The sequence below is a fragment of the Scomber scombrus genome, chromosome 1 (genome assembly GCF_963691925.1).
Source record: "Scomber scombrus chromosome 1, fScoSco1.1, whole genome shotgun sequence".
Taxonomy (NCBI): Eukaryota; Metazoa; Chordata; class Actinopteri; order Scombriformes; family Scombridae; genus Scomber; species Scomber scombrus.
In genome coordinates, this window is record NC_084970.1 from 19,056,256 (window position 1) to 19,081,231 (window position 24,976).

Genomic DNA, 24,976 nt, shown 5'->3' on the forward strand with positions numbered 1-24,976 from the left:
AGAGCCTGCGGTCATTCTTATAATCAGGATAAGACTGAGCTGTGCACCGAGCATGCCCAGAGGACCCAGTTGTGGCACCTCAGTGGAGAACAGAGCTTCCATTGTGTGCTGCTGTAACCCAATACAGTGACACAGAGCTCAGATTAATGGCTATGGTGCAGCGCTGCCTTTCTGTGGACACAAATATAAACAGTGGGACACTACAAACGCACAGGAGCAGCCCGGCCTCCTGTTTAATGAAGTTTATGATGCGGTGGAGATGTTTATAAAAAGAACTTTGAACTTGTGATTTCTTGGAGAGACATTGTGTTATATGATTTGATTTCTGTCATTGTATACATGAAGTCTGAGCCTGAGATTATGAAATAAGTGAAACTGTCAAACTTTGACTAAATTTAGATTTAAATCTGGAAGTATCTGAATTGTTTTATAGTAGGGAGTTCAGTCTTATAGCCTTGCTTGTGCTCAATAATATCTTAGTTGAATACATAACTGTCATTATCAATGACACAATTATATATTATTATATTTATATTTCCAAGTTACATAACTTTGCATTCCTTATTTATTGCGTATCCCAAAATGTTTTTAATTTTAACAAGCACATTTTCCCAAAATGACTGCAATTTGTGACATTATCAAAAACACCAATGTGATTTCCTTCTGTACATCCGCCAACAGCACTGTTGTGACACAGTTTTCATTTAATGAAGAGGTATAGTGACAAAGCATATTCTGCTGATATCATTGATTTATTTTCTAATAAAGTTTCTGTAGGCTAATATAAAGTAGAGTGTTAAACGTTATCATGTGTGCATTTAAAGATCTTATTAGAACTGAAAATCAATAAATATTACCATTAAATGTTTATGTGTGTATATAGACAGTACTGTAGGTCTAACACTGCTACTGTCCTAGATATTATTAATCAGTGCTGTTTGCTCAGTCCTGCACCTACAATTCCACCACACACATTTCACAAAAATATCTCTCCAGAAAACCCACCCCTATATTTTTTCATCCCACTCAGCATTATAACTACCTCATGCTATGTTTAAATGTAGTAATACGGGACTCTCTCCATCCCTGTGCACCACACAACATTGCTGCAGATTCTCCTTGTACAGTGCGTCACTGACCTGTCTGTGTGAGTTACACGCCTGCACAGGCTCTCATTAACTAACTGCATTCAGGTCAGCTTACGATCCACTAGATGACGCTCTCGGTTTTTAAAGACATGCAGCCGCAAATCGCATGTCTGCAAAGAGAGCTAATCATTTCACTTCCAACAAAGTTATATTCTAGGAACATTTAAATCATTAGTTTGTTTATTCCTTTATGGGCTAACAGTGAGTAACTTATTTCTATCACCTGATATTCCTGAAATATTCAATCAGGGTGTTTTTAGGGGGTCATATTTCTATGATATTTCATCACAGGATATTTGGTAATTACTATTTACCCATGTAGTTTTTCTCAAAGCATTTTAGTGAGTCATAACTAAACAGGTATAAACTTTTGTATTTGAGATAAGGAGATTATTATATACTATATAAGATGTTTCTGTTTGTCTGTTGGTTTATAATAAAAAGTGTGAAGTACAGCTCATATATGAGTTTTACAATGAGGTAACATGAAGATGAATGAACACAGTTAATTGTCAGACCGCACTTCTAACTCACTAACTATGTGTCCCACTAGTTCTGTACCCTCTCACAGCCTTATGGATTGATCCAGCTGGACTGAGCTGACCCGGGGTCAGTGAAGCAGAGGTCCCAGCACCGCTGCCGGGAGCGTTTGGTCTGTGAAATCTGTCCCCGGGTCAGCCGGCTGCTTTTTGGGTGGGTGGGCGGGTTTGTGCGCTTGTTTGAGGAGGCGGAGCGGCCCGGAGGGTCGGGCGTCCTTCTGATACTGTCTCTCTCTTAGAAAACAGCACAGGACTAAATAAGTTAGAAAAGTGACGCTTGGGCGATTTGCTCAACTGCATATCTTTTTAAAAAACTGCGTAAATAACCTGCGATAAGTGACCGAGAGACAGAGAAACGACGCACGGTGAGTAGCAAGCTATCAGTTTTCATTGTAGCTGTGTAGTGTTGTGAGAGCGTTAACAAGGGGCGGAAAACAGTATTTAACAACAAAAATGACAATTAAACTTGCTGTTAGCTCGATATAAATCAAGTCACTTAATGAAGTGAGAAAGATATGAGGGAAATGTCACGTTTTAAAGCAGCTAAATCTGAGGCTGGTGGTGTTTTTGATGCCACCTGTTGCTCTGAGCTGCAATGAGAAATGTCCACAAACTGCTGCTGCTGTTTAATTCACTTCAGCTACTTTCATGTTACTGCAGTGCTCTGTTTGTCCTTTTTAACCAGCACATCTGAGGTAGGATTACATTTGTGTTTACAGTTTCTTTATTTTAATGTACGCTCTACAATAGTGAACGTCCATTACTTTATTTCCCAGTGTAAATCTCCGCTGGCCTCACTTCACTTCTCCACTTCACCTTTTACATTCACTCTCTCAAGGTGCTCTTCACTGATTTGTTTTCTTTGTGTGGTCATGTGAGTCACCGTGGCTCAGTCAGTGTCAGGACCTCTCTTTGACTCAGAAAACTAACCAGTTCACATGAGGAGATAAAAATCTGCTTCGTTAAACTTACTTTGCAGATCAAAGCCAGGAGCGTGACATCCTAACCTGCGCTCAGTACTGCTGACCTCTGCTCTGCAGGACAGGGGTCAGTGAAGGCACCACAGCCTCGATACAGGACAGTGGGCCACCTCTGGAGGGTTTCCTCCCTTTGCAGTGAAAAATAAAATACAATGACAGGAAGAAAAAAAGTTGCTCAGTTGTTGGAGCCCTTGTGTTTCGGATACATGTGACACTAAGCATGAAAGACAGTCGTCTATTGCGTATCCGTCTTTAGCTTTAATCTGTCTTCGGCAGCACTCTTCCTCCTGGACAGGACACTTAACGTCAGCTTTCTTCTTTCCTCCCTCCTGTGCAGACTGCAGAGGGTGAAGCTGACTAATTCTGACTAATTGCAGCACCGGGATCCACTAGTCTCTGCACTCACTGTGCTGTCGAAACCAACCTGAATTGAGTTGTTTTCTTGTGGTGCTGGGAGTGGGAGAAATTAATCTTATGAATGGTTTCTCACAGTGTTTCATTGCTGAAGTGAACCACCTCAACTGAAACAAATCCACCTCTGCTACCGTCATATACAGTTAATACACCTTCATGAAGCAGAGGTGCTGTTTCATGCAGCAAATGTCATTTATGGTGTGCCACCTCTGCTAAATAGTTACCTCCATCAGGGTAACTTTCATTTTATATCCTGATATCAGACTACACCCTAATATGGTACATTTTCTGGAAAAGTAAGGAGAAACTGAACCAAACAGGAATATCTGTTTTGGCTTATCCAGAATATTATTTATCTGAAAAATTAAGATCCTTCATCACATTAATGCAAAACAAATCTTAAATTGCCATAAATCTTGCAACATTGCCCACAATAGCTTCATACAGATAATAAAACAATAGTTACCATGACAGACACAGTGTGGAAAACGGTAAATATCGTCCTATCACCCAGCTCAACATGGCACCCTTTTTTTTCAAAGGGTGTCGGTTTTCCATAGGTCTGTCTTCACCTATTAAATGCTAATGTGATATATCCTGCTTTGGCCTTTGTTGTCAGTCTTATCAGTGTCCTTCTTCCAGGCCCATTTCAGTCAGTCTCTATACAGTTACCTCAGGTAAAATGGGACACTATCAGCAAGACAAACAGGAACCTGTTGTAAGCCCATTGTCCAGAGTGACACATGCTGGCTGCTGATGGCTTTGTCTTCACCGGTTTCCCCGGCATAAATATTTCTGAAGAGCACTGAGAAGCTTACTTTAATATTTGTGCCCAGTCTGATATTTATTGCCAGCTGCATTCTCACGATGGTGCTGCAAAAGTGTCAACTTTGACAACCTAGCAGTTATTATAAATGTGACACAATTGATCTGTGATAGATTTTGTTGCCCTCTTTAGCATTTCCAATGAACAGAGGCTGCAAATTACAGTGTCATTTACAAGTATCCACTGTGCTGTGTATGAAAACACACACACACACACCGAACACACACACACACAGACAGTTAATGTGGAGATGACTGAGCTCTGGCATTACTCCCAGAGTGACTCGTGCTGGAGTGTTATTACCCTGCTAATACTTTTTCTTTAACCGGTTTAACTTATATTCTTTACACGTACAGTAAACAGTCATTTTGTTATACCATACCTGTTAGTCACTCACCCGTAAGGCCTTTCTAAATAGTACCTGGGGATATTTGCTGTTAAGAAATGAAGTGGCTCATGTTTAGTCATATTTTTCAGAGAAAAATATCTCCATGGAGAGATAACAGCACATTAATAATGAAAAACAAAGAGAAGAAAACGAAAGCAGACGACATGATTAAATGCAGTGAGGCTTTAATGTTTAATTAGTGTCTGAGTGTGAAACTGGGACACATTTGTTGATATTACTGAACTCTGTAGTGTCTGATTTCTAACTTATTCAGCCTGTCTGAATATGTGCTTACAGAGGCGGGCCACCTGATCCAGGGTGAGGGAGTTATTTTCCTTCTGCATTCCTGATGGAGTCGTACAGAGTGACCGGCATTCCGAACAGCGGACCACAGCGGGGCTTTACTCAACCATCCCACTCCTCCAGGCCCCACAGTAATGGAGCTGGTACATATGGTCTCAGCATCCGAGTCCAGGGTATAGATGGACACCCCTATGTAGTTCTGAACAACCAGGACAGGGGTCCTCAACCCTATATCCACCCCAACAGTAATGGGTACATTGAAACAGAAGGGTCTTTTATTGAGAACTACCAGGAGTATGATTTCGGAGGGCGCAAGGAGTCTGGATCCAACAGTCCCTTCATGGAGTACAGGTCACAGAAGATGATGCATCCTACTGACCCTCAAAATGGCGTTGCAGATTCACAAGGAAAGAACCCATCTACGCTTCTGAACTTTCAGAAGCATCCTGAGATACTGCAACCGTATGATCCAGAGACCAACTCCCTGAACATTGAAGGGGTCCACAGTCTGCCTTCAAGGCCTGTGTCCCTGGCTGAGACTGGAAACAAACCCCAGAGATCCTCTTCCACACCAACAGTTTCTCCTGTGCCCCATGTCAGGTCATCAAGCCTGAACAAGGATAAAGCTCCTTCACAGCCAGACAAAAGGCAATCTCCCTTCCAGATCCAGGCCAACACAGCCCATCCTAAGCCCAAGACACAGCCTGAGTCTTTGCCACCAGTCCAGGTCGCTGAGTCTCAAACCAAGTCTCAACCACAAGTGGCCCAGCCGCAGTCCAAACCTCGCTTCACAAACCTGAATCCACCTCAGTCCAAGACGACCTCTAAAACTCAGCCTCCCCACCAACCAGTGCCTTCAGCCCAGCCTCAGCCCTCCAACGTGTCAAGTCCCTCAAGTGAGCAAAACAAGACCCCGTGCAGATCCCCCAGTTCTATGAGCAGTGCCAACTCCAGCCTCGAGCGCCCCCGCCGTGAGCCCGATGTCCTTCCTCTACGGAGGACCGACTCCAGTGGACCTGTTCTTCAGTCCTCTTCTCGCTCCCGCCACTCTTCTACATCTTCCACCTCGAAGGTCCTTCTGGATGAACAGATGGAGGCCCTGTATGCAGACACCATCAACCGCCACGAGAACCGGCGCTACATCCCTTTCCTCCCTGGTTCGGGCAGGGACATCGACACAGGCTCTATACCTGGTGTTGATGAGCTAATTGAGAAGTTTGATGGCAAAGATGGCAGCCAACAGCGGAGGGGCAGAGCTGGACGCAGAAACAGAATCAATCCAGAGGACAGGAAGCGCTCACGCAGTGCAGACAGTGCCTTCGGCCTGCGAGAAGGCTCTAGCTTTTTAGATGAGCCAAGCCGGCACCGGGGCACATCAATGGAGCATGTCCTTCGTCCTTCACAACTACGACTGCAGAAGACAGCCGGCGGTCAAGACTCCTTGCTCATGGCTGTCGATAACAGGGCCGAGTCCAGGGCTCCATCTCGTGTCACCAGCGCGCCCGGCTCCCCACAAAGCACCATCTCTAAAGGTGTTGGTTACATCCAGGGATACAAAAAGCCGCAGACACGCTCCTCTTCTCTGCCATTCAAGAGTAAAGAGGGCGAAGACAGCACCTCTTTAGCTGGAAAGGTTTCTACAACATCACTGTCAACGTCGCTATCAAAGTCGTCTTCCAGTGCAGACAAAAAGGCCAGCACAGAGGCAGATGTACAGGTAAAAAAAAAGAAAATCTGTGGTGCATCCACTTTTAAGTAGCATTATGGTTTGATATGACTTAAATTTCTCTGTCTTAATTGGTGGCATTTTATTAAAAACACCAGCACTTTGTCCAGTAGGCTCTGTGAGAAAATGACAGAAAACATTTTATGATCTCTCTCATTAAGCTCTCTCCCTCTTATTTCTTGTCCTATGAAGGCAACACCTGATCTTCTGAAAGGCCAGCAGGAGCTTTCACAACAAACACATGAAGAGACTGCAAAACAAATTTTGTTTAATTACCTTAAGGACGGGTGAGTTAATATCATTATTTTGAAGTCTGCTCTTTTTGTAGTTGACGTGACATGTGGTTGTTTGATTAAAATATGCTATAAAAGAATTATATCCTTAGCTGTTTGTTGAATCATGGCTCGAGCATATTCCCTCCAAAGCCCACAACCAACATATTGCACCATAAGTTAAATGCATCACAAAAGGAAGAAACTGTGCTGTGGGAGAGCATAAATGTTTTTTATCAGGGCTGGACTGTTTGTGATAAAAGTGAAGGAATGTGCTCTTCCTACCCTCCCATCCAGGCTATGAATGATCCAGCTGTCTGGAGTTTATTTTCTCGCAGAATCCCACCTTCTCTCACTGCTTTCTCTTTGCTGCGGTGTGAAACGAGGGCAGAACCTTCTGTGTGTTTCTGAAATCAGACACTGACTGACAGTCAATGAAAGGCATGCCGGGTTAAACGGTTAAATGGAGTAAACAGAGGCAAATATTACGGTTTAAGTGTGCTTTGCAGCCTGTCCATTATTTCGCAAGTCAATGTCAGGAATTGTTGTGGAGAAGGTATAAAGAAAACATTAAGGTAGACTATCGCCTGCAGTACGTTGCTTTAGTTGTTACACTGAGAAACAGTTTGCAGGTTCCTACAGTTCCTGAATGTTGTACAGACTTGGGGATTGAAAAAGAGAACAGGAAACTGTTTGGGTGTGTCGGGCCACAGGTCAGGAGTCACAGGACAAAGGAAAGGAAACACAGATGGAAGTGCTGGGGCTGAAACTGAGCTACATTCCCAAGGCCCAGAAGACAAACATTCACCAGCAGGGGTTATAAAGGTTTAATGAAAATCATCTGTATGAGGAGAAGGGAGGCTGGGAGACTGCTTTCTGTGTCAGCCTTGTGATTTATTGAAATAATATATTACTGTTGTCATGTGAAAGTGGTGCAACTTTAGTTTCGTTGATTCTGATGTTTTCACTTCAACTGAAGGATTTTTTTAGATGTTCTGTGTGTTGAGAAAATCCTCCCATCTTTGGCTTTCAAAAGTCTGTCAGACAAACTCAGAAATGCTTGTTGAACGCCAGAGACAAAGCTGCTTTTCTTGGTACTCTGGAAACGTTTATGTGTTCAAAATGTACGAAATGTGTTGAAAATTGCAATACTGTAATTTCTTGCTCACCATCCCACTTCATTTTTTAAATAAATATAATCCATAAACTATGTCACAATCAGAGAGAACAGGCTTGAGGAAAACATTTGTGGTGTGGGTGTGGCTGCTTCTGTGGCCAAATTCTGTGAATCGAGATTTATTATTGATATCAACAAAACTGCAACTTGAATGCAAAAGTGAAGGCGTTATGGTTGGATATGACTTAGACAACCTTTCTTTGGCTTAATCGGTTACTTTTCAACCATATATTTAGAGAGAGAGAGAGAGAGAGAGAGCCTTTTAGATTATATTACTGTATAATTTGTATTATAATATCCAAATGCCAGATGTAGGCAATCCATAGCATGTGTTTAAACTGTTTACATTTAAAACCTTTGGGAACTTCTTAATTTCATAACCCTCACATGGCTGCTGGGACATTTGTAGTACTGGTTCCCACTAACTTTACCAGGTGATCAAATGGGGCTCTGCGACTCCCATTCTTCAGTACATACGTTTGATTCTTCTGCTTATGTGCCTCATGAGTTAGTTGGTGGGTGTAATGAAGCTGCTTGTGCTCTGAGTTGACACATCAAAGCAGCGTGATCCCTCCTGACCCTTTCTAAGCTGGGAATGAGTTACTCTGTTCTCAGTTCTCTGTTCAACAGTCAAGAATTAATCCTGATCCCCGAAACATAGAGAAATGTTTTTTTTAACCTTCAATAACCAGAGTCTGTTAACTTACCTGTGTGTGTGTGTGTGTGTGTGTGTGTGTGTGTGTGTGTGTGTGTGTGTGTGTGTGTGTGTGTGTGTGTGTGTGTGTGTGTGTGTGTGTGTGTGTCTCTCTCTCTGCAGAAGCAACGATAATGATGAAACAACTAAGAGAAAGGTCAACCTTGTCTTTGAGAAGATTCAGACCTTGAAGTCTCGGGCCACAGCGAGTGCACAAGGCGACAACAAAGTGAGACATTGTTATAACATTATAAACCTGCTTCACAAACAGTTGAAGGTCCCATGAAATCGTGTTGTTGTGTCCACTGGCATATTTTTCTGCTGTCTGTACAGATATACCAGCTGTAGGTCATTCAGCTTTCCAAAGTGAAGCCCAGCTGGCTCAAATGCATTCATTTCATTCAAGTTGGTGCACATGAGAGCTCAGCTGGTCTATGTAACTCGTTTGTTCTAACATGAATTTTCAAATCAAAACTTAAATTTTGCCTTAACCTTATATTTGATTCAAATGATCTCAAAGCCATTTCATGGGACCCTTTTGAAGCTGTGTGCTTATTGTTTCTGGCTCTTTAGCTATTTAGTTAGCATAGCAGGCCATGTCAGCTATCGAATGTCTAAAAAATAATAAAGAAGCTCAGTTCAGACATTCATTTTGTATTTTTATTCAGAGTTTATCTATAACCCATTCTGAAACATCTGTTTTCTGCTGTCAGTCCTTGAACCTCACTGCACAGACCAAAGCCCTCCAGGACCAATATGCTGAGCTGGAGAAAGAAAAGGCTCAACTGAAAAGACAACTTGAGGAACAAAGCATGGTAACCGTCTTACTACTGAGCTTCTGTGGCCAGCATGTTGTTTTGGCACGTCAATTTGTTACTGAACATGTTTTTTGAGGCTATCCTTTAATCAGGATTTTGGTTGGAAAGGAGATTTGAGTGATTAGTGTTCAACTTGTTAAATTTTAAGAGATATTTTGGGACTTGTTGGATATATAATTGACTAAGCTCAGCACAAAGGCGCATTTACATGATAAAATAATACAATAAATAGAGTACTAGAGGTTACTTTTTGACCTCTTGATAACCTGTTGCTGCTGTATTGTGAGTGTTTTACTGTAATACATACAAAAGCTATTGTTTGCAGTAAAAGTTCAATTAAAACTGGGTCAGTGTCAGGATTTTTTTATTGAGCAATGAGTTAGTATGATCCATTCAATCCAATCTCCAAAAGCCTAATGCAGGAGAAGATTAAATGTGTTATTCTGGATGGAAATGTTTTCTCTGATATTTTTTTGCGTCACTATCAGAAGACTCAGGCTGACAAGAAGGCAGCTGCCGGTTTGAAGGAGCTGCAGGAGGAGTGCAAACGTCTGAAGGAAAAACTGGACAAAACAGAAGCCGAGCTTCAGACCACAGTCGAAGAGTAAGTGCAGAGTAATGATGCTGATGATAATAAGCAGTGTAGATTCATCAACCGACTTTCCTTTATTTATCATTTCCAGAATGTTTCTTCATTCCTTTTTGCACTTAGCATCCTTCTGGTGAGGGTTTGTGAATCACCAGAAATACTTGGCTTTTAAAACCCACCTCAGGTCATATCATAATTAGCAATAATAATAATAATTAGCCTAATGTGTTCATCATCAGCTGTGGTGTTGAATTGAAAGTTGCTTTCACCTTGACATTTTCATGTACTGTGATGCTGATAGCAGTGTAGGATGTCTGTTGATGAAACCACAGATTGTTGATAGTTACTGAAGAGATAAGCATGTCAGTGCCTCTGTCTTATTATACAGTCCTTTGTGTAGCGTTGATCTTTTAACCACACACAAAGGGCTGTGTGCCTGGTAACTGATTTACTGATTATTATTCTGACAGCACGAACCCTCTAGCTTCATTATCTTTAGTTCACATATTATACATTAGGTTACTTTTCTGATCTCAGTCTGGTTCTCATAGTCCTTCAAGTGCAGCCAGTTGCCACTATTAAAGGTTGCTGGGAGTGTTTGTGGAGGAAAATGTTGACTTTGAGTTTTTATACTTCAACGGAAATTTAGGGGGGATTCATTCTTTGAACTTTTTTATGTCTTCTTTGTTCTTTGTTCAGTCTTTGTTGTCAATGTATTTTTGTCTTCTCTTTGAATCTTTGAAGTTAGTAGAACTTAAATGCATTTCCTTCTCAGCCTTTGAGAAACCTGCGGTCAAACTAGATGCACTCGTTGTGTGGTAGCCTCACATCACTTATCACCCTCCCCTCAGTGTTACAGCATGGGGGCAGTTCAGATATTATTGGTTTGCCAGCCTTCAGATATTGGTTTTAACCTCTAACATACTCAGACCCTGCACAGGTGCTTCTATTCGTATGTGTGAATTAAGATGCAGGTGCGTGAGTGTGTATGTGCACATATGTGTGCACTTACAGCATGTCAGGAAACCTGTTCTGTGTTGTGACATGTTGTGTGGTCTGTCAGGTTGTTCCAAGTGAAGATGGACAGGGAGCAATACCAGACACAGATCAGAGACCTGCAGGACCAGCTGTCAGAGATGCACGATGAGCTGGACTCAGCCAAGAAGTCAGCTGCTGATGGAGAGAAAGACATGATCATGGCGGTAAAGCACAGTGTTCATTCACACAGTTTACTCAAACTGTCTCAGCTAATAGAACATGTAGCTGATGGAAACTAATTTGTTTTCACCTCTTGTTGTTTGCCTTTCTGCTCACTAAAACTACATTACCGTGAAAGAAATACGTTTTTCTATTCTTCCTCTTGAATTACAAAAGCTTCTACACAAAACAACATTGTGAAAATAAGTTTAGGAAAGAGTTAATTTTATGCTTACAATTATACAATATGCTAGAAGCTATAAAACAGTACAACAAAACTTTGTATGCGATAGGCAATAACAACTTACGGCTACATAAGGAAAGATTTTCCTCTGGAGACACTACAGAAGAAACTGTTTTAATGGACTAGCATGCAAGCATACACAGTATTTACACTGTATATCTGAAATATTAATTAATTTGTTATATCCAAAAGATCTACATTCTGCTGTGTTTGCTATTAGTAAGTTGTACTATTACAATTTGTTGGGTCTTTAAATTGTTTATTGAACATATTTGCAGTGAAAAATAAAACGGTCACGGTCAAACTTTGTAGGTCAGCTACAGTATGAGTGTGCATATTCTGAGGTGATGAAAAATATGTCAAACTCATTTTCCGCAGGACATGATGCAACTGAAGGTAGAGATGCAGGAAGCACTCTTGGCCAAGGAGGATCAGGAGGAGGTGCTGAGGAGGCGAGAGAGGGAGCTTACGGCCCTGAAAGGAGCCCTGAAGGAGGAAGTGGCCGCTCACGATCAGGAGGTGGACAAGATGAGGGAGCAGTATGAGAAGGAGATAAGCAAGCTGCAAGCGTCTTTGGAGGAGGCCAAGCAGGTAATCAACCCCCCCCCTCTTTGTCTCCCTTCCCCTCCCTCCCCCTCATTTCCTTCGCTCTCGCCCTCCCTCAATCCAGAAACACCCCCATCAGAGAGGAGTGTGTAGATAAGCACCCCATCAGGGGAGCTGTAAGTGTGTGTGTTTTGCATTGCAAGTTGTGCCATATGTTGGTCATCATAGGTGCTGCTTTGAAGTGGCATTATTTACACCTTTTCACAAGCTTCACAGCTGTGGCAGAGTATCAAAATATTCAGATGCTGTTTTTTAAACAGGCAGAATATATCCAGAATGAGCTTGTCCCCTTAAATCACTGCAGTGTTACTGTGAATAGAAAAACAGGCAAACAGTGATTAAAAAATTATAAAAATGCAGAATTTGAACATACAATTTACTGAACAGTGCTTTCAAGAATCCCAATAGTAGCAATCATGAATTGTTAACATTAAAATGTAAAATGTTATAATGTACAAATCATTATAACAAGATAATTTCACAGACCTAGACATTGCATATTCCGTATTGAATAGTTTTGCCACCAGATTTGAAGCCTCACTAGTATTTTGTTTAAATATGCTGATCACTACAGGTCTGCTACTACAATCATCAGATATATAATAGAATAGGATTGGATGTTCATCTATACTCGACACGTGACCAAGTTGTTTTTCCCTTTAAAAAAAAAAAAAAATGACACATGGAAATTATGTTGCTTCAGTTCACACAGTTGTCTACGTCAACAGGACAAACTGATAATGGAAATGAAACACAACCTAACAGTTAAAGATAGCATGTCATCATTTTTTATGGGAATTTCTTCAGTCAGTCATGTATGGAGGTATTTTTTTAAATCTCAGCTTATTTCTGTTGGGAGGAACATTTTATTAGAGGGATGATGTTTGACAATGACATTTAGAGACATTTACACTATTTTGACTTTGTAGCAAGTCTCAATCAAAGGTCACAAATGGACTGGACACAGTTCTGTTTTTATTTCTTTGGCAAGAAATCAATTTCTGAAAGTTTATACATCAAAATTTAGCAATCTCTTCTGACCCTCCACCATGCAAATTGGTGTTACTTCTGCACCACGAGGAAAAAGGGCACCAGTGATAAAACAGCCACTATTTAAAAGCAGATGATTCAACGTGAATCTCTTTAGAGCAGGTGTTCATCTTATCAACTGTTGCACCAAAACGCAGGAAGGTGAGTTAAGATGAGATGAGCAGCCGTTTATGGAAGGAGGCGGCACACTGTGAGGACTGAAGACACATTGTTTTCAGTAGGTCGCTGTGTGACTCACGTGTGTCCTGTTTGTCTCAAAGAGTGGAAGTTGTCCTTGTTCTCGGCTTCCTGCAGGCATGGTGGGGGTCTACACCAGCACATCACTCTGTTAAGAGTCTATGACAACATTTCTTTTTGTCAAAAAGAGGTACTGCTCCCCCGAGGGAGTACGGCATGAGGGGTTTATCCTCAGTGCTTTGTTATCACTTGGAAAGATGAAGTCATTGTTTATTCCTCTTGTAAGACTTAAAAGTTTCTTACTCGTTGGAGCCCTTTCCTCTTGTCCTCGAATTAATGTTATGTGTCCTTAGGTTACACTTTGTGAGACATTTATAGATTAAATTGGCTGTAACTGTTAATTATCATGCAGAAACATTAACTCAGATTTATACAGTGGGTCCATTTATGTTTTACATAATATGCCATTTATATAAACTCTTTATATCGGGGCAATGTGCAAATGGTTAAGTAATTTTGTAGCCTTAGCTAGAAAATAAGCATTTTGTAAGCATTTAGGTTATAAATTCTCTGTAAGTTTGGTTATTAAAACAAATCTCTTAAAAAATTAGGTTAAATATCAAAACCCAAAGCCTATAGAGCAAGAGGTTAATGAGAAAGTCTGACATTAAAAGTGAAAATTACTTATTATCTCATGTACAATTTGTGGTGTGAAGTGTTGAACAGAGTAAAGAGAGTCAGAGGGAACTGTGCATCTTTTTATTATTATTTTTTCCCCATCTCCAGCCAAAGTGCAACCCCCCGCCCCCTTTTGTGTGGCCCTGATGTTTGTGCTGACCAGTGTGTCCCATGCAGAGAAGAATGCTGGAAACTGGAGCACTAAATTGCTCCGTATACTGGTTAATTGCAGTGGCAAGCCATCACTAATCTAATGAGCTGCTATCCCTGAGTTACGTCGTGTCTCCTCTTCTCTCTGTGCCCTGAAAGAGCGGGGGTAATTGTGGACCTCAGTTGAAAATGAATGATGAGTTTGTTTCACACAATAATAGCAGCGGGGGTTGGGACATGCTGAATAAGTGGGTCAGTATGCTGTAAAGAAGGGGATGCATGGCCGACCCCCTGAAAGGAACGGGGGGGGGGGCTGTTTTGTGTCTTCAATTGAAAGCTGCATTGTGTTTTTAGTGAGCTGAAATCTGAGGAATTTAATCAAAGTTAAAAAATTGTTGTCAAAACTTTCTCGAGCGAGAGCAAGAGAGACAGAGAGAGTGAATTTGCTTATTTAGACAAGTGTTACCAACCTAATTTCTCAGTGTTCTGTAACAAAAGACATCTGCACATTTGAAACTGGTTTGATCTTTCACGTCCGCATGTGTTGGTATGCAAAAAATGTGGAAAGATGAGGTGCAGCGAGTAGAGAGGAGGGTTTGTTTCCAAGAAAGCCAGGGTCAAAGTGGAGAATGTGCACCCTGCAGACCTTCTTCACTCGGCTCCAGCTCTGTTACAGTGCACCCACCCACAACCTGCGGGAGAGGCTCAGATCTTTTCATTTGTGCCTCTTCAGGGTGCTGCAGTTGCATCTCCATCGCTACAACGCTCCACACAGTGTTAGAGACTTTAATAGGTCTCAGCCCAGCCTAACTGTAAAGACAGAACCTTGTGCTTATCACACCATTTCCAGCTCTTGTTATGTTTCACCCACAGCCCTGAGCCACAGTGTGTAACACGGCCACATTATTATCATGCTCTTATCTGTTACCTCAATCCACAAATGCTGTATTTTTTCATTTCCTAACTCCACAGTTTACACACAAGACTCCACATAAATCTCCCACTCACCTAAATGCAGTTCATTTTCTAGCCGGTGCCATCCACGCGCTCGTATCTCAACCTGCCTCTTGAGTAATCTCTGCCAGTGTGTAAACTGAAGTCTCACTGTCTGATCATCAGACTGACGTAGCCCAGAGAAGAGTCCCCCCTCAGGCTTGTTTTGAAAGTAAAGACTCCTGCATGAGTCTGTGTGTTTGATGATAGCACTATATTTCCCAGCGTAGCTTTAGGAGCTGATTTAGCAGGTGGCTGGAAAGAGGAAGACACAGATGCAGGGCAGCGAGGGAGGAAGGAAATGATGGACAGTTTCTTGGTCTTGACAGAGACGGCAAGGAGTTAGCTGTTTATACTCGTAGGAATATTACATCTTCCAGGGCTTCAAATAACGATTATGATAGATGTATATATTTGATGACATTAACACTTTAAAAAACGGAGACAAAATGTTCATTAGCTCAGTCAGAAAAGGTGTAGTTCAGAAAAATGTTGCTGCCTGGCCGTATGAGGGTCACAACCCTGTGAAACCAAGCCTGGATTTGGTGTTTATTGTTACTCGCTGCCTGAGCCTGAACGTTGATGTTGTGGGAGCCTAATCTGCCAGAACAACATGCTGGAGTGGACATGCACATCTCTTATTGAGATGAACCACAGGATTTGAGACTAGTGGTCAAAAGCTTGACGTTCATCAAGCTGTGCATTTTATGGCGGTTTGTGTGTATTGCTTTGAAATTGTAGGAAATCGTTATTTTTTTAATGAAATAATGAATCAGAGCCTGATGTTCTATCAGTGGGCCGAGCCGTGCATATTCGAGCAGTTAGTGTGATTGTTGTGGGATGTGGATTTTGGCATTCCTTCTGTGGCTCACAGGTTTATTCAAACCTTGTCTTCTTTGGTCTTTAGCCTGGAAAACTGGCACTTAGAGTTTTCTCCCCACTTTTCTCCTGTCTTTCTGCTGAGTCTTAACTGAGCCTTTGAGTTTTGGCCAGAATGGTGGTGCAAGATTTAAATTGGCATCAAGGGGCCTATAAGTCAAACTCTGAACCACACTCAACTCACTTTCCTAATTTGACAAATGCCCTGTAATTACTGCAAGTATTTTTAAGAACTGGTACTTCACCTCATATTTTCTAGCTTCACATTGCATGATTTTACATTTTAGATATGAATATATTTACAGACTTTTTGAATATTGTACAAAGATGCTGTAGATCAGATACTCTCTCTGTTTTTAATGTCCAGAAACCTGTGGCGAGCATGAGATCACGGAAACCAGCGTGATCAAATCTGCTCCCAGGAGACACAAAAAGTAAATGTTCGCTTTAGATAGGTCTGTATTGACCCACAGAAAGTCTTTTGGTTGAAGCAGTGAGTGACTGGGAGTGAAATATTAGTAAAGAATAAACTAGGCAGCCTTGTGGTCATCACAGATGGTGAGATAGGGTATGTTCTCTTTTCTGAATAATTTGTAGTTTTACTAATCTTGCAAGTTAGGTGAAACGTAATGAAGGCACTTCAAAACTTTTTAATGTAGTAAAGCTCTGCCTGTTTATGTGATAACTGCAGTTGGTCTTAGTTGTCAGCAGATAGTGTTTATTGTGTCAACAACCAAATTTCAAGAGTCATATTTGTCACTTTTGGCAGGATTGAGGACATTTAATCAAAAATCTATTTAGGAAACAACTTTCTCAAATGCTCTTTTTATTCATTTTATTTTAAACTAGAGAAACATCGTGTCTCTGAGAGCGTTTATATTTTTACAATCTCTACTAGGATCTGTAATCCCATTTTATACCCAAAAACCCCTGCACGCCTGCAGTTTGGCTCAGCACAGAGACTCCTTTTAAAGGAGGTTTGTGTTTCCATTTCTCTGAGGACAAGACAAGATTTGATTACTTTCCTCTTTTGACCAAAGAGATGCCAGTGCTTCTCAGCTGTCACGTTTTAATTTCTACTTCAATCCTCCCTTTCAGTTCATGACAGACCCTCTGTTCCAGTTAACCTCAGGTCTGGGGGCCTTTTTTTAATAACGGAAACTGCTGTGTTTGTAACACATACTTGCTGGCAAAGCAAATCAAGGCGTCTGCATAGTCAGTAGAGTTGTGTTATTTATTTCCCTGATAGGAGAGTTGGGTACAGATAATGTGATGCAGGAAATGACCTGTACTCTGACTGACCTTGGTCAGTTTTATGCTACATTTACTAAGGCATGTTTGGACATCTAGCCACATGTCTGTCTTTATTCTTTGCTTTTTTGGCTTTAAAATATATCAAACAAAGGAAATTTGTCTCTCTTTACATCACTTCAGCTGTCACAGACCTGCGATAAGGACAAGCAGGATTGATGACTTAATTTTCTCTTCAAAGCAGGTGACTGGCCAATAAACAAAAACTACATGTCTACAACACTCATCGTTTTGTTATGTTATACTCTGTCTGAAGATCACAACATTTTGAAATCAACATCCATCCTCTGATTGGTTCATATAACATAGAAAGGAATTTAAATGAACACAAATGGTGGCAAGAAACATGTGAGAGGCAGTAAACATATGAGTAAAGACAACGGGGGAAGAGCAGGAAACAAAGAGAAAGAATTCAACAGCAGCAGAAAAGAAAATGTGAGAGAAAGTTTCTTCTTTCTGGATCTGTTGCAGAAGCGACATTTAGTTTCTGTTGTGTTGCGTCTATTTGTAAAGGTATAATCAGTTAGCATGTTTTTGCAGCTGCAGCAGAAAGACGGAAATGATGGGTTTGAGTGCATCCTGATTTGGACTACCTCCAGCTGAGTGCACACGTGAAAAAAAACGGAAATAGCTTGTCATCATTTGGCAAATGAACAATTTACCAGGGAGCCTAAAGCATTTTTACATAGTAGTAGTAATAGTAATAGTAGTAATTAAGTAAATTGATGTAATTAGTGTTGTAATAGTTTGTGATATACATGGCAAGATTTGTTTAATGGCCTTGTGATGGCTTCATCAAAATACTTTCCTGACAGTGCAAATCAAATTAAAATAGTAAACATGTTACATCGCGCCATAAATAAAGTCTGACATTTTTTCAATATTATATTATTTCAACATTAATACATTTGAAATTTGACATTCATTTGAATGTCATGAATATAACAAGTGTAAACAAATCACACAAGGAATATTATCAATCTCCGTTCTGTTGGGTTTTCTTGAAAAAAACGTTTTCAGTCTACCAGATGGTGTGAAAATATAAGGAAAAAATACCTCTAACGTGTTTGTCTTCCGAAAAAGGAAAACAAAAGACATGCATTGCAATGTCAGGAAGGGGGAGGGGAAAGAAATGACAATATGTTAGCAGCTGGCTTTATGGAAAATGACTTAATTTGGGAAAACTCCCAGTTTGTTAGAAATGATGAAGGTACTGTATGTATTCAGTTGTCTTTGTCTACTCATAGGTCTCTGTAGAGGTGAATATGAACATGGTTACATGTAGTTAGCTACTTAACAGGTTACATGACGGCTTGTTTACAGTGTATGATGTTTTGAAATTGACTTTGTTCTCACTGAGTGATTAATCGCGCCAAAGTAACTGTTCAGAGAAATATGGCATGAAGAAACACAGGAAAATGACCAACACTGTGCTTGGTTGTGGGTTACTGTTGCAGCTGTGTTTATTTTAGGACTATCGGCTCTTTTGTTACAATGAAAGCTGATTTGGTGGGAATAACTGAAAGCCAGGATTTCACTACAGCACACGACCTGCAACACTTGCTTCACTTCAGCATTCATGCTGCACTTCAAAGGCTGCACAAAGTTAGTTAATGTGCAACTTAATACAAACAGTATGAGCACACAAGTCAAACTTTGAGTTAGGTTAGAGAAAAAAACGAGTCATATTACCACATATTCCGCTATGATATCATACCAATACACTCAAGTCAGCTTGTGTTGGCAGCCTCTTTGTTAAATTTGTATTTAAATAGCTGATAGAAAATTGTATTAATAAATGGATACATTAAATAAATCGTTGTCTAAATAGCAAATAAACTGATTGTTATGTTAGTACTAATCCTTCAGTGATTGTTAGCTAATCTTTAATAATGTTTTAACACTTAATGAATTATTAACTTTTCATTGTAGGAACTACGAAAAAAATCAAACTATTGAAGCCTCATACGAACTAAATAAACAATCATAAGACATTAGTTGGCTAATGGGTAATATTAATGGTTCTTATGCACCTAATCGTAACATTAGAGGTGACATTTTTTGTCTTACAGTTTAAGAAAAGGTGATCTTTCCACAAGCTTCCACAAACATCACTGCGTCCCTCCTGCTTCCTCTCACAGACAGCAGACGTCTCCCTGGCTCGGTGGCTTTGCCCATGTTTTCAACTGAAATTACCCAGTGTGGGAAGTGGGACAGGCAGAGAGGCGTGATGGCTGAACTTGTTGTGTATGTTGTGAAAAGGGAACACTGACAACACACATTATCGAGGCTTTATTATTGTAGTGAAAGCTGTGTTTTGCCCCCCTCCTCACTCGTCCTGTCCATATTTCCATTCCGAGGCTTCCACCCTCAACACAATCATAACGCAAGCAATAACAACTGTGTGGATTACCAGTACCTGTTATTCTTAGAAGTAGAAAAAATAATGTAACTCGATCACAATCACAAACCGATGTGCAGAGTTTGGTCAGATCAAGGTCAGTTAGAAGCATTGATCAGCTATAAAATACATTATATATTTGTATATACATCACATTTAATCTCTGTAGTAATTTGACATATTCATTCTCATTAGTATGGCTGATCTTGAGAGCTGAAACAGTGTTATCTCTGAGTCTCTCAGTATGAGTCTGCAAAGCTGTGGCTAAACTAAATTAACCACTGAAGCAGAGATGAGGGCAGCTCTATGATGACAGGGGAAACAGGTCTGACTGGCCTGCCAGCACTGAAGCAGGGAGGGACTCGTCACCTTTCTAGTACAGGAGGTGTCTCTATTCACGCACATTGACAGCAAGATGAGCTTACCAATAAGGCCTTTCACCTTTGTCACAAAGGGTATTAATGATTGAAGAGTTGTAGACTTTGGGTCCCAGCATAAGCTAATTTTGCATTTCTAAATAAGTTACCATCTTTCAAACTACTGTATAATGCCCACTAACACTAGCTAAACTGATAAAACTATTATCTATTGTAACCCATGTAGTTTTTTCTGATATTATTGTCATTTGAACTTATATTTTATGATTCCTTCTTGTTGATTATGATGTAATTTAGCAGGAAGTTGTCCACTGTCAGGATTTTTGCAGCACTACAGAAGTCTTCTGTTGGAGAGTAACAAACCAGTTTTTCGTGCCAGTGCCACCTTTCATCAGTGTGTCATCCACTGTGGTACAACTCAATCAGTCGGCTTTTCAAGGCAGCAGGGTGTGTATGAATGAGTGTGTGCTTATGTGCGCACACATGTGCAGTGACGTACTTGGATGTCATCACTGTGTGTGATGAATAACAAATAGTAACCTGCCAATGCAGGAGGAAAGCATAAACCTCACCAGTTTCCTTTATGTAGTGAAACAATAGCTATAGATTTTGTAGATATCTGTTGTAGTTTTGCGACCGCCGATGAACAGGAAACTGTCAAACCTGTTTTCTGACATACCACACAAAAAAAATCGTGTTTCTAAACAAACTTTTGTCGTGTCTGCTGCCTAACTGACGCTGTCACTCAGCGGAGGATTGTCAACACAACTGAAACCTGTTGCACTGATTGAATTGTGTGGTTGTTGTCAGTTTTGTTTGTCTTTGTCTTGTTCTCTGGCACACTTATTTCCATCTGTCTCTCAGTCCTTCTGTCTTCACAACACCCCACCTTGAAATGTCAGAGCCAAATCAGACTCTTCATATATAAATCTGGGCACAGGGAGAGCTCAGAGGGCCCCCCAATGCATTGAAATTGCAGCTATAGGAGGGAATCTCTAACTATTTCTAACAGGTACTGGTGACAAGACATGTCTAAAAGGACGTCTCAGTGCAGTTTAGAAATGTTAAGTTGAAAAACTGCTTTGCTCTGCCCTTTCTCTGCCCTGTCTTGGCCCTCATTCAGCGGAGGTGAATGAAAGCTCAGATCTAGTTGCCTTCAATTGAGGTTTATTATGAAGTGTGAAAGAATTACAGGACGACATTGTTATTCTGCGTCTCCACAGCAAAAAAGGTTCAGTGAGAAGCTGAGCGATACAAATAGCTTTTTTTGCATGAGGCATTTCAGGGAGTCTCAAATGTTCCATCATGCACCATTGTTCCACTTTCTGTTGAGTGTCACAGACTCCTGGTTCCTTTGTGCTGAAGACTCATGTCTTATTCTGATCTTCAGAGCAGTGCATCCGCTGTCCGTGAGAAGACTGAAGTGGAGGCAGCCAAGGGTGCGGCAGAGGGCCAAGCAGGACGGCTGACCCTAGAGACTGAGCGGCTTCGCAGGCGGGCACAGGAGCTGGAAAATGAGGTGGCCAAACTCAACCGCATCATCGATGAGGCCAAACTACAGGAGAGCAGGCTGGGAGACAGATCTGGCCGACTGGAGGTGAGGTGTCAAGGAGCGCACTGATGCTGTTTTTGATGAGTTACTGGTTCTGTGCAGCATATTGTATAGAAGTCTTACGTATCATAATTTGCACTTTAACAGAGAGAGAAGAAGCAACTGGAAGAGTCTTTGGCTGAAATTAAGGAGCAAGAAGAGGAGATGTCTCGTGCCAACCGAGCATTAACCATCCGGCTAGAGGATGTGCAGGTGAGCTCATTACACATTATGTGGGGGAAAAAAATCTGGATTCCTACCACAAGTACAATTAAACATATTTACCACTGTGTCCCTCTATAGAGGAACTTCGCCAAACTGAGCAGTGAACACAAGGAGTTGGAGGAGAGGTTACAAGAAGAGAAGGTTCAGAAGGAGCAGTTCAAGAACATGAAAAATGATATCGAAGACGAGAGGAGGCTGCTGGACCGTACCATAGACAAACTTCAGAGGGAGGTGAGCGTACTTGAGTCTGCACTACAGTAACATCCCTCTCAGCAGTTACCTCACAAGGAGAGTTGGACTCTGATTGCTGATTTCAGTTGGGATCAAGTTGGTGAAATGTTTTTGGTCATTAATCTTTAATACTTATAAATACCTTATTAGATTTTTTTTTTAATTTTAAGATTTGAGTGATTGTTTGTTGTTTGTAGTTAAAAAAAAAGTGCCCACTCAGTTTCACATGCAGTCCAGATAAGCTTAGGGGGCTCTTGAAGATGGAAATCTGGTCCTCAGGCAAGGTGAAAACATATATGTATATAAAAACTCTACTCTAGTCAGAGATATTGGTTTAAAACATTGACCTGTTTGTAGCCTCAGAGCAGAAATACAGTAAAAGTAAGAGTGCCTTCTTTTCCATGACCAATAAACTATTTAACTTTTGTAATTAAAATTTAGGGATTCAAAATATTCAGGTTCAGTATTCAGATTTTATTGCAACATTCATTCCGTAAACCTAATTTTAGTTCTCACATGTCCTTTTTTTGGCCCATACGCTCACTGTGGCTGCAGATGAATGATATTGTGGAGGCGTCACAGTCGTCCACTCGGGAGCTGCAGGAGCAGATTGATATTTATAAGGAGAAGAACCGTCGGGAGCTGGCCGAGCTGCAAAAGCTTCTGAAAGAGCGAGGACAGGAGCTTGACAAGTATCTACTGGCCAACAAAACTCTGCAAGAAGAGGTACAGTAAGCTTTGAATGCTGACGCTGCTTTCATGGTGAGAGTGGTCAAATCAAGGCCATCATTAGACAGGCTGACCGAGCCTCCCATTGTTCTGACTCAGCCAGTTCAAAATCATCTTCTCCTTTCAGAGGGCGATGTCATCACTTAGGTATTTTTGCTCCCCCTTCTCAAACCCACAACGTAGTATTATACTGAAGTAGTCGCGCCAAGTCAGAGAAAATCTTTTATACTTATTAAAATTGATGTTTACGCTCAGTGTTAGAATTAAAAGGGAAATGTGGTGAATTCCTTTATATTTCTTTGAAATGTGCTCATTTAATACCATGATAGTGAAACTTCCCAACCCCTGACCACCCTGCATTGTTTGCACTTAAGCAATTTATCCTTGTCGGCATTTGGGAATGTTAGGAATGTTTTTGTTGAAAGTGGAAATAGACAAATGTGAATAATTTGTGTTGGTAAGTGAACGGCTCATATTTTTTTTATGTATTTATGTAACATTTACTTAAAGAGGAAGGGCATATTTACAGTGACCAGCCAGAAATAGTTTTACAGTTCAGTGAAAATTGTGTTAAAAAAATGTTACAGCCTTATTCCATAGTTGATTAAATTCCTTTTCAATCTACACACAATACCCTATAATGAGAAAGCGAAAAAGGGTTTTTTAGAAATTTTTGCAAATTTAAAAAAAATAAAAACCTGAAATGTGTGAATACTCTCAGGATGCACTGTAGCATGGAACAGGCACTATGATCACATAATAGTACAAAGAATATCACTGGTTTTCAGCTGTAAAAAGTTACTGAGATGTAATTTACTGTCTTTTTTTTTTTTTTTTACTCATTTCAGTTCCAGAGGCAGCAAGTGCATAATAATAATTTAATTTAGTTAGGGTTTTTTTTAAATCCAGGTTATAAACCGATGTTGTGTGATATTGTCCTTCCATGGATTTGTAGCAGGAATATATAGTTTTTTTCCAAATGAGTCTGACGCTTTCTGTTACACTGAGTTCAAATGTCCAGTGTTGAAGTTTGATGTGGTTACATAAGAAGAAGAGAGAGCAACAAAACAAAGAATGTCTAAAATGAACAGGCTCCCTGTGGAGATTTTGACCACTAGTGGGGCGAGTCCCTGAATTGTTTGTGTCTTGTGTACTAAAAGCACGACACAAGAACAAAACGTACACCATGAGCTCAGGGGGATACACATTTCTGCTGACTGCAGAGGGAGGTAACTGTTAGAAGTGTTATGTGTCATAAAAGGGAGTGATGTGCCAGAAAAGGAGGAGAAGAAGGAGACTGCAAGCTATTGTAAACAAAGTAGATTTCAAAACATTTTAAAAAACACGTTGCAAATGTTTTATGAGGTAGGAAATACATTCAGCCTGTTTGTTAGGCCTTAAGGACACACCCAATGTACCCTAACACTAACACTGTAAACAAACTCTGTCTGTTTATATGAAAACTCAGCTGGGTACCTTTTTAATAGAGCTTTTGGCAGGTTTACGCTTTGAAGCAACATGCAACAACATGCTGTAAAAAACATATTTTCTCTTCTGGGTATGTCCTGTAGAAATGAGCTGCAGCCTTTACTTGACATCCTAACTGTCAATTTTACAGATGAATTGATTTGGATGTTCCTGACTGATGAGTGTTTAATGTAAGGACAAGGTCAGCTTACAGGTTCTTCCTTTTTTGCTGTCTACATCCAAACTGATGTATCACTGTCCAGCTGCCTCACAGGATGAGGAGGATGTCTTGTGATATCATTGTTGTGAAAGCTGTGCTGGCTGGATTCACATCCTCCTCCTCCACCTCTCCTGACAAACTGATTGCTCTGGACTGAACACAGTGAACGCACTTTTCCAGCTGTTTTGCAATGCCCCGCCAGTCTCTCCACCCATGTGAACTTGGCAGACCATCACTAAAATTACTAGCGTAGGCCACATACATACGTCTTTTCCCCTTTTATTTAACCAGGCTTAAGTCATTCCCTCATTAATACAGCAGTTCATTCATTTCACAGGTATTCAGGGCATGAGAGAGGATGGGTAATTATCTAATTATTACACTTAATATGTCTTTGTATACCCAGTTCTAGTTTTATGGTTTACAGTAGGTCTTACTGAAGTATTTTCACGATGAAATATGGAATAATTCTGCACTAATGGCCAAATATTTGTTTCGGGTGAGAAATAAGGGCATATGATGATTTTTCATTGTCGTAGCATTAAGCAGTGGGGGCAGTTACAGTGGGCGTCACTG

General features: G+C 40.7%; 1 protein-coding gene across 3 annotated transcripts in view; it reads left to right on the forward strand.

Annotated features, from left to right (window-relative positions):
* The first annotated feature begins 1,905 nt into the window (after positions 1-1,905).
* The window catches only part of cgnl1 (cingulin-like 1), a 29,222-nt gene continuing 6,151 nt past the window's right edge, over positions 1,906-24,976 (forward strand). Inside the window, exons 1-12 of one of the 3 annotated variants that reach the window (XM_062422403.1) lie at positions 1,906-2,052; positions 4,593-6,315; positions 6,517-6,611; positions 8,591-8,696; positions 9,181-9,282; positions 9,774-9,889; positions 10,938-11,076; positions 11,694-11,906; positions 21,328-21,534; positions 21,637-21,741; positions 21,832-21,984; positions 22,540-22,710. In XM_062422403.1, coding sequence (XP_062278387.1) covers positions 4,645-6,315; positions 6,517-6,611; positions 8,591-8,696; positions 9,181-9,282; positions 9,774-9,889; positions 10,938-11,076; positions 11,694-11,906; positions 21,328-21,534; positions 21,637-21,741; positions 21,832-21,984; positions 22,540-22,710 — 3,078 coding nt within the window. In that variant the 5' untranslated portion in view covers positions 1,906-2,052; positions 4,593-4,644. The remainder of the gene's footprint in view (positions 2,053-4,592; positions 6,316-6,516; positions 6,612-8,590; positions 8,697-9,180; positions 9,283-9,773; positions 9,890-10,937; positions 11,077-11,693; positions 11,907-21,327; positions 21,535-21,636; positions 21,742-21,831; positions 21,985-22,539; positions 22,711-24,976) is intronic. The other 2 variants (XM_062422412.1, XM_062422420.1) reach the window with 2 other exon arrangements.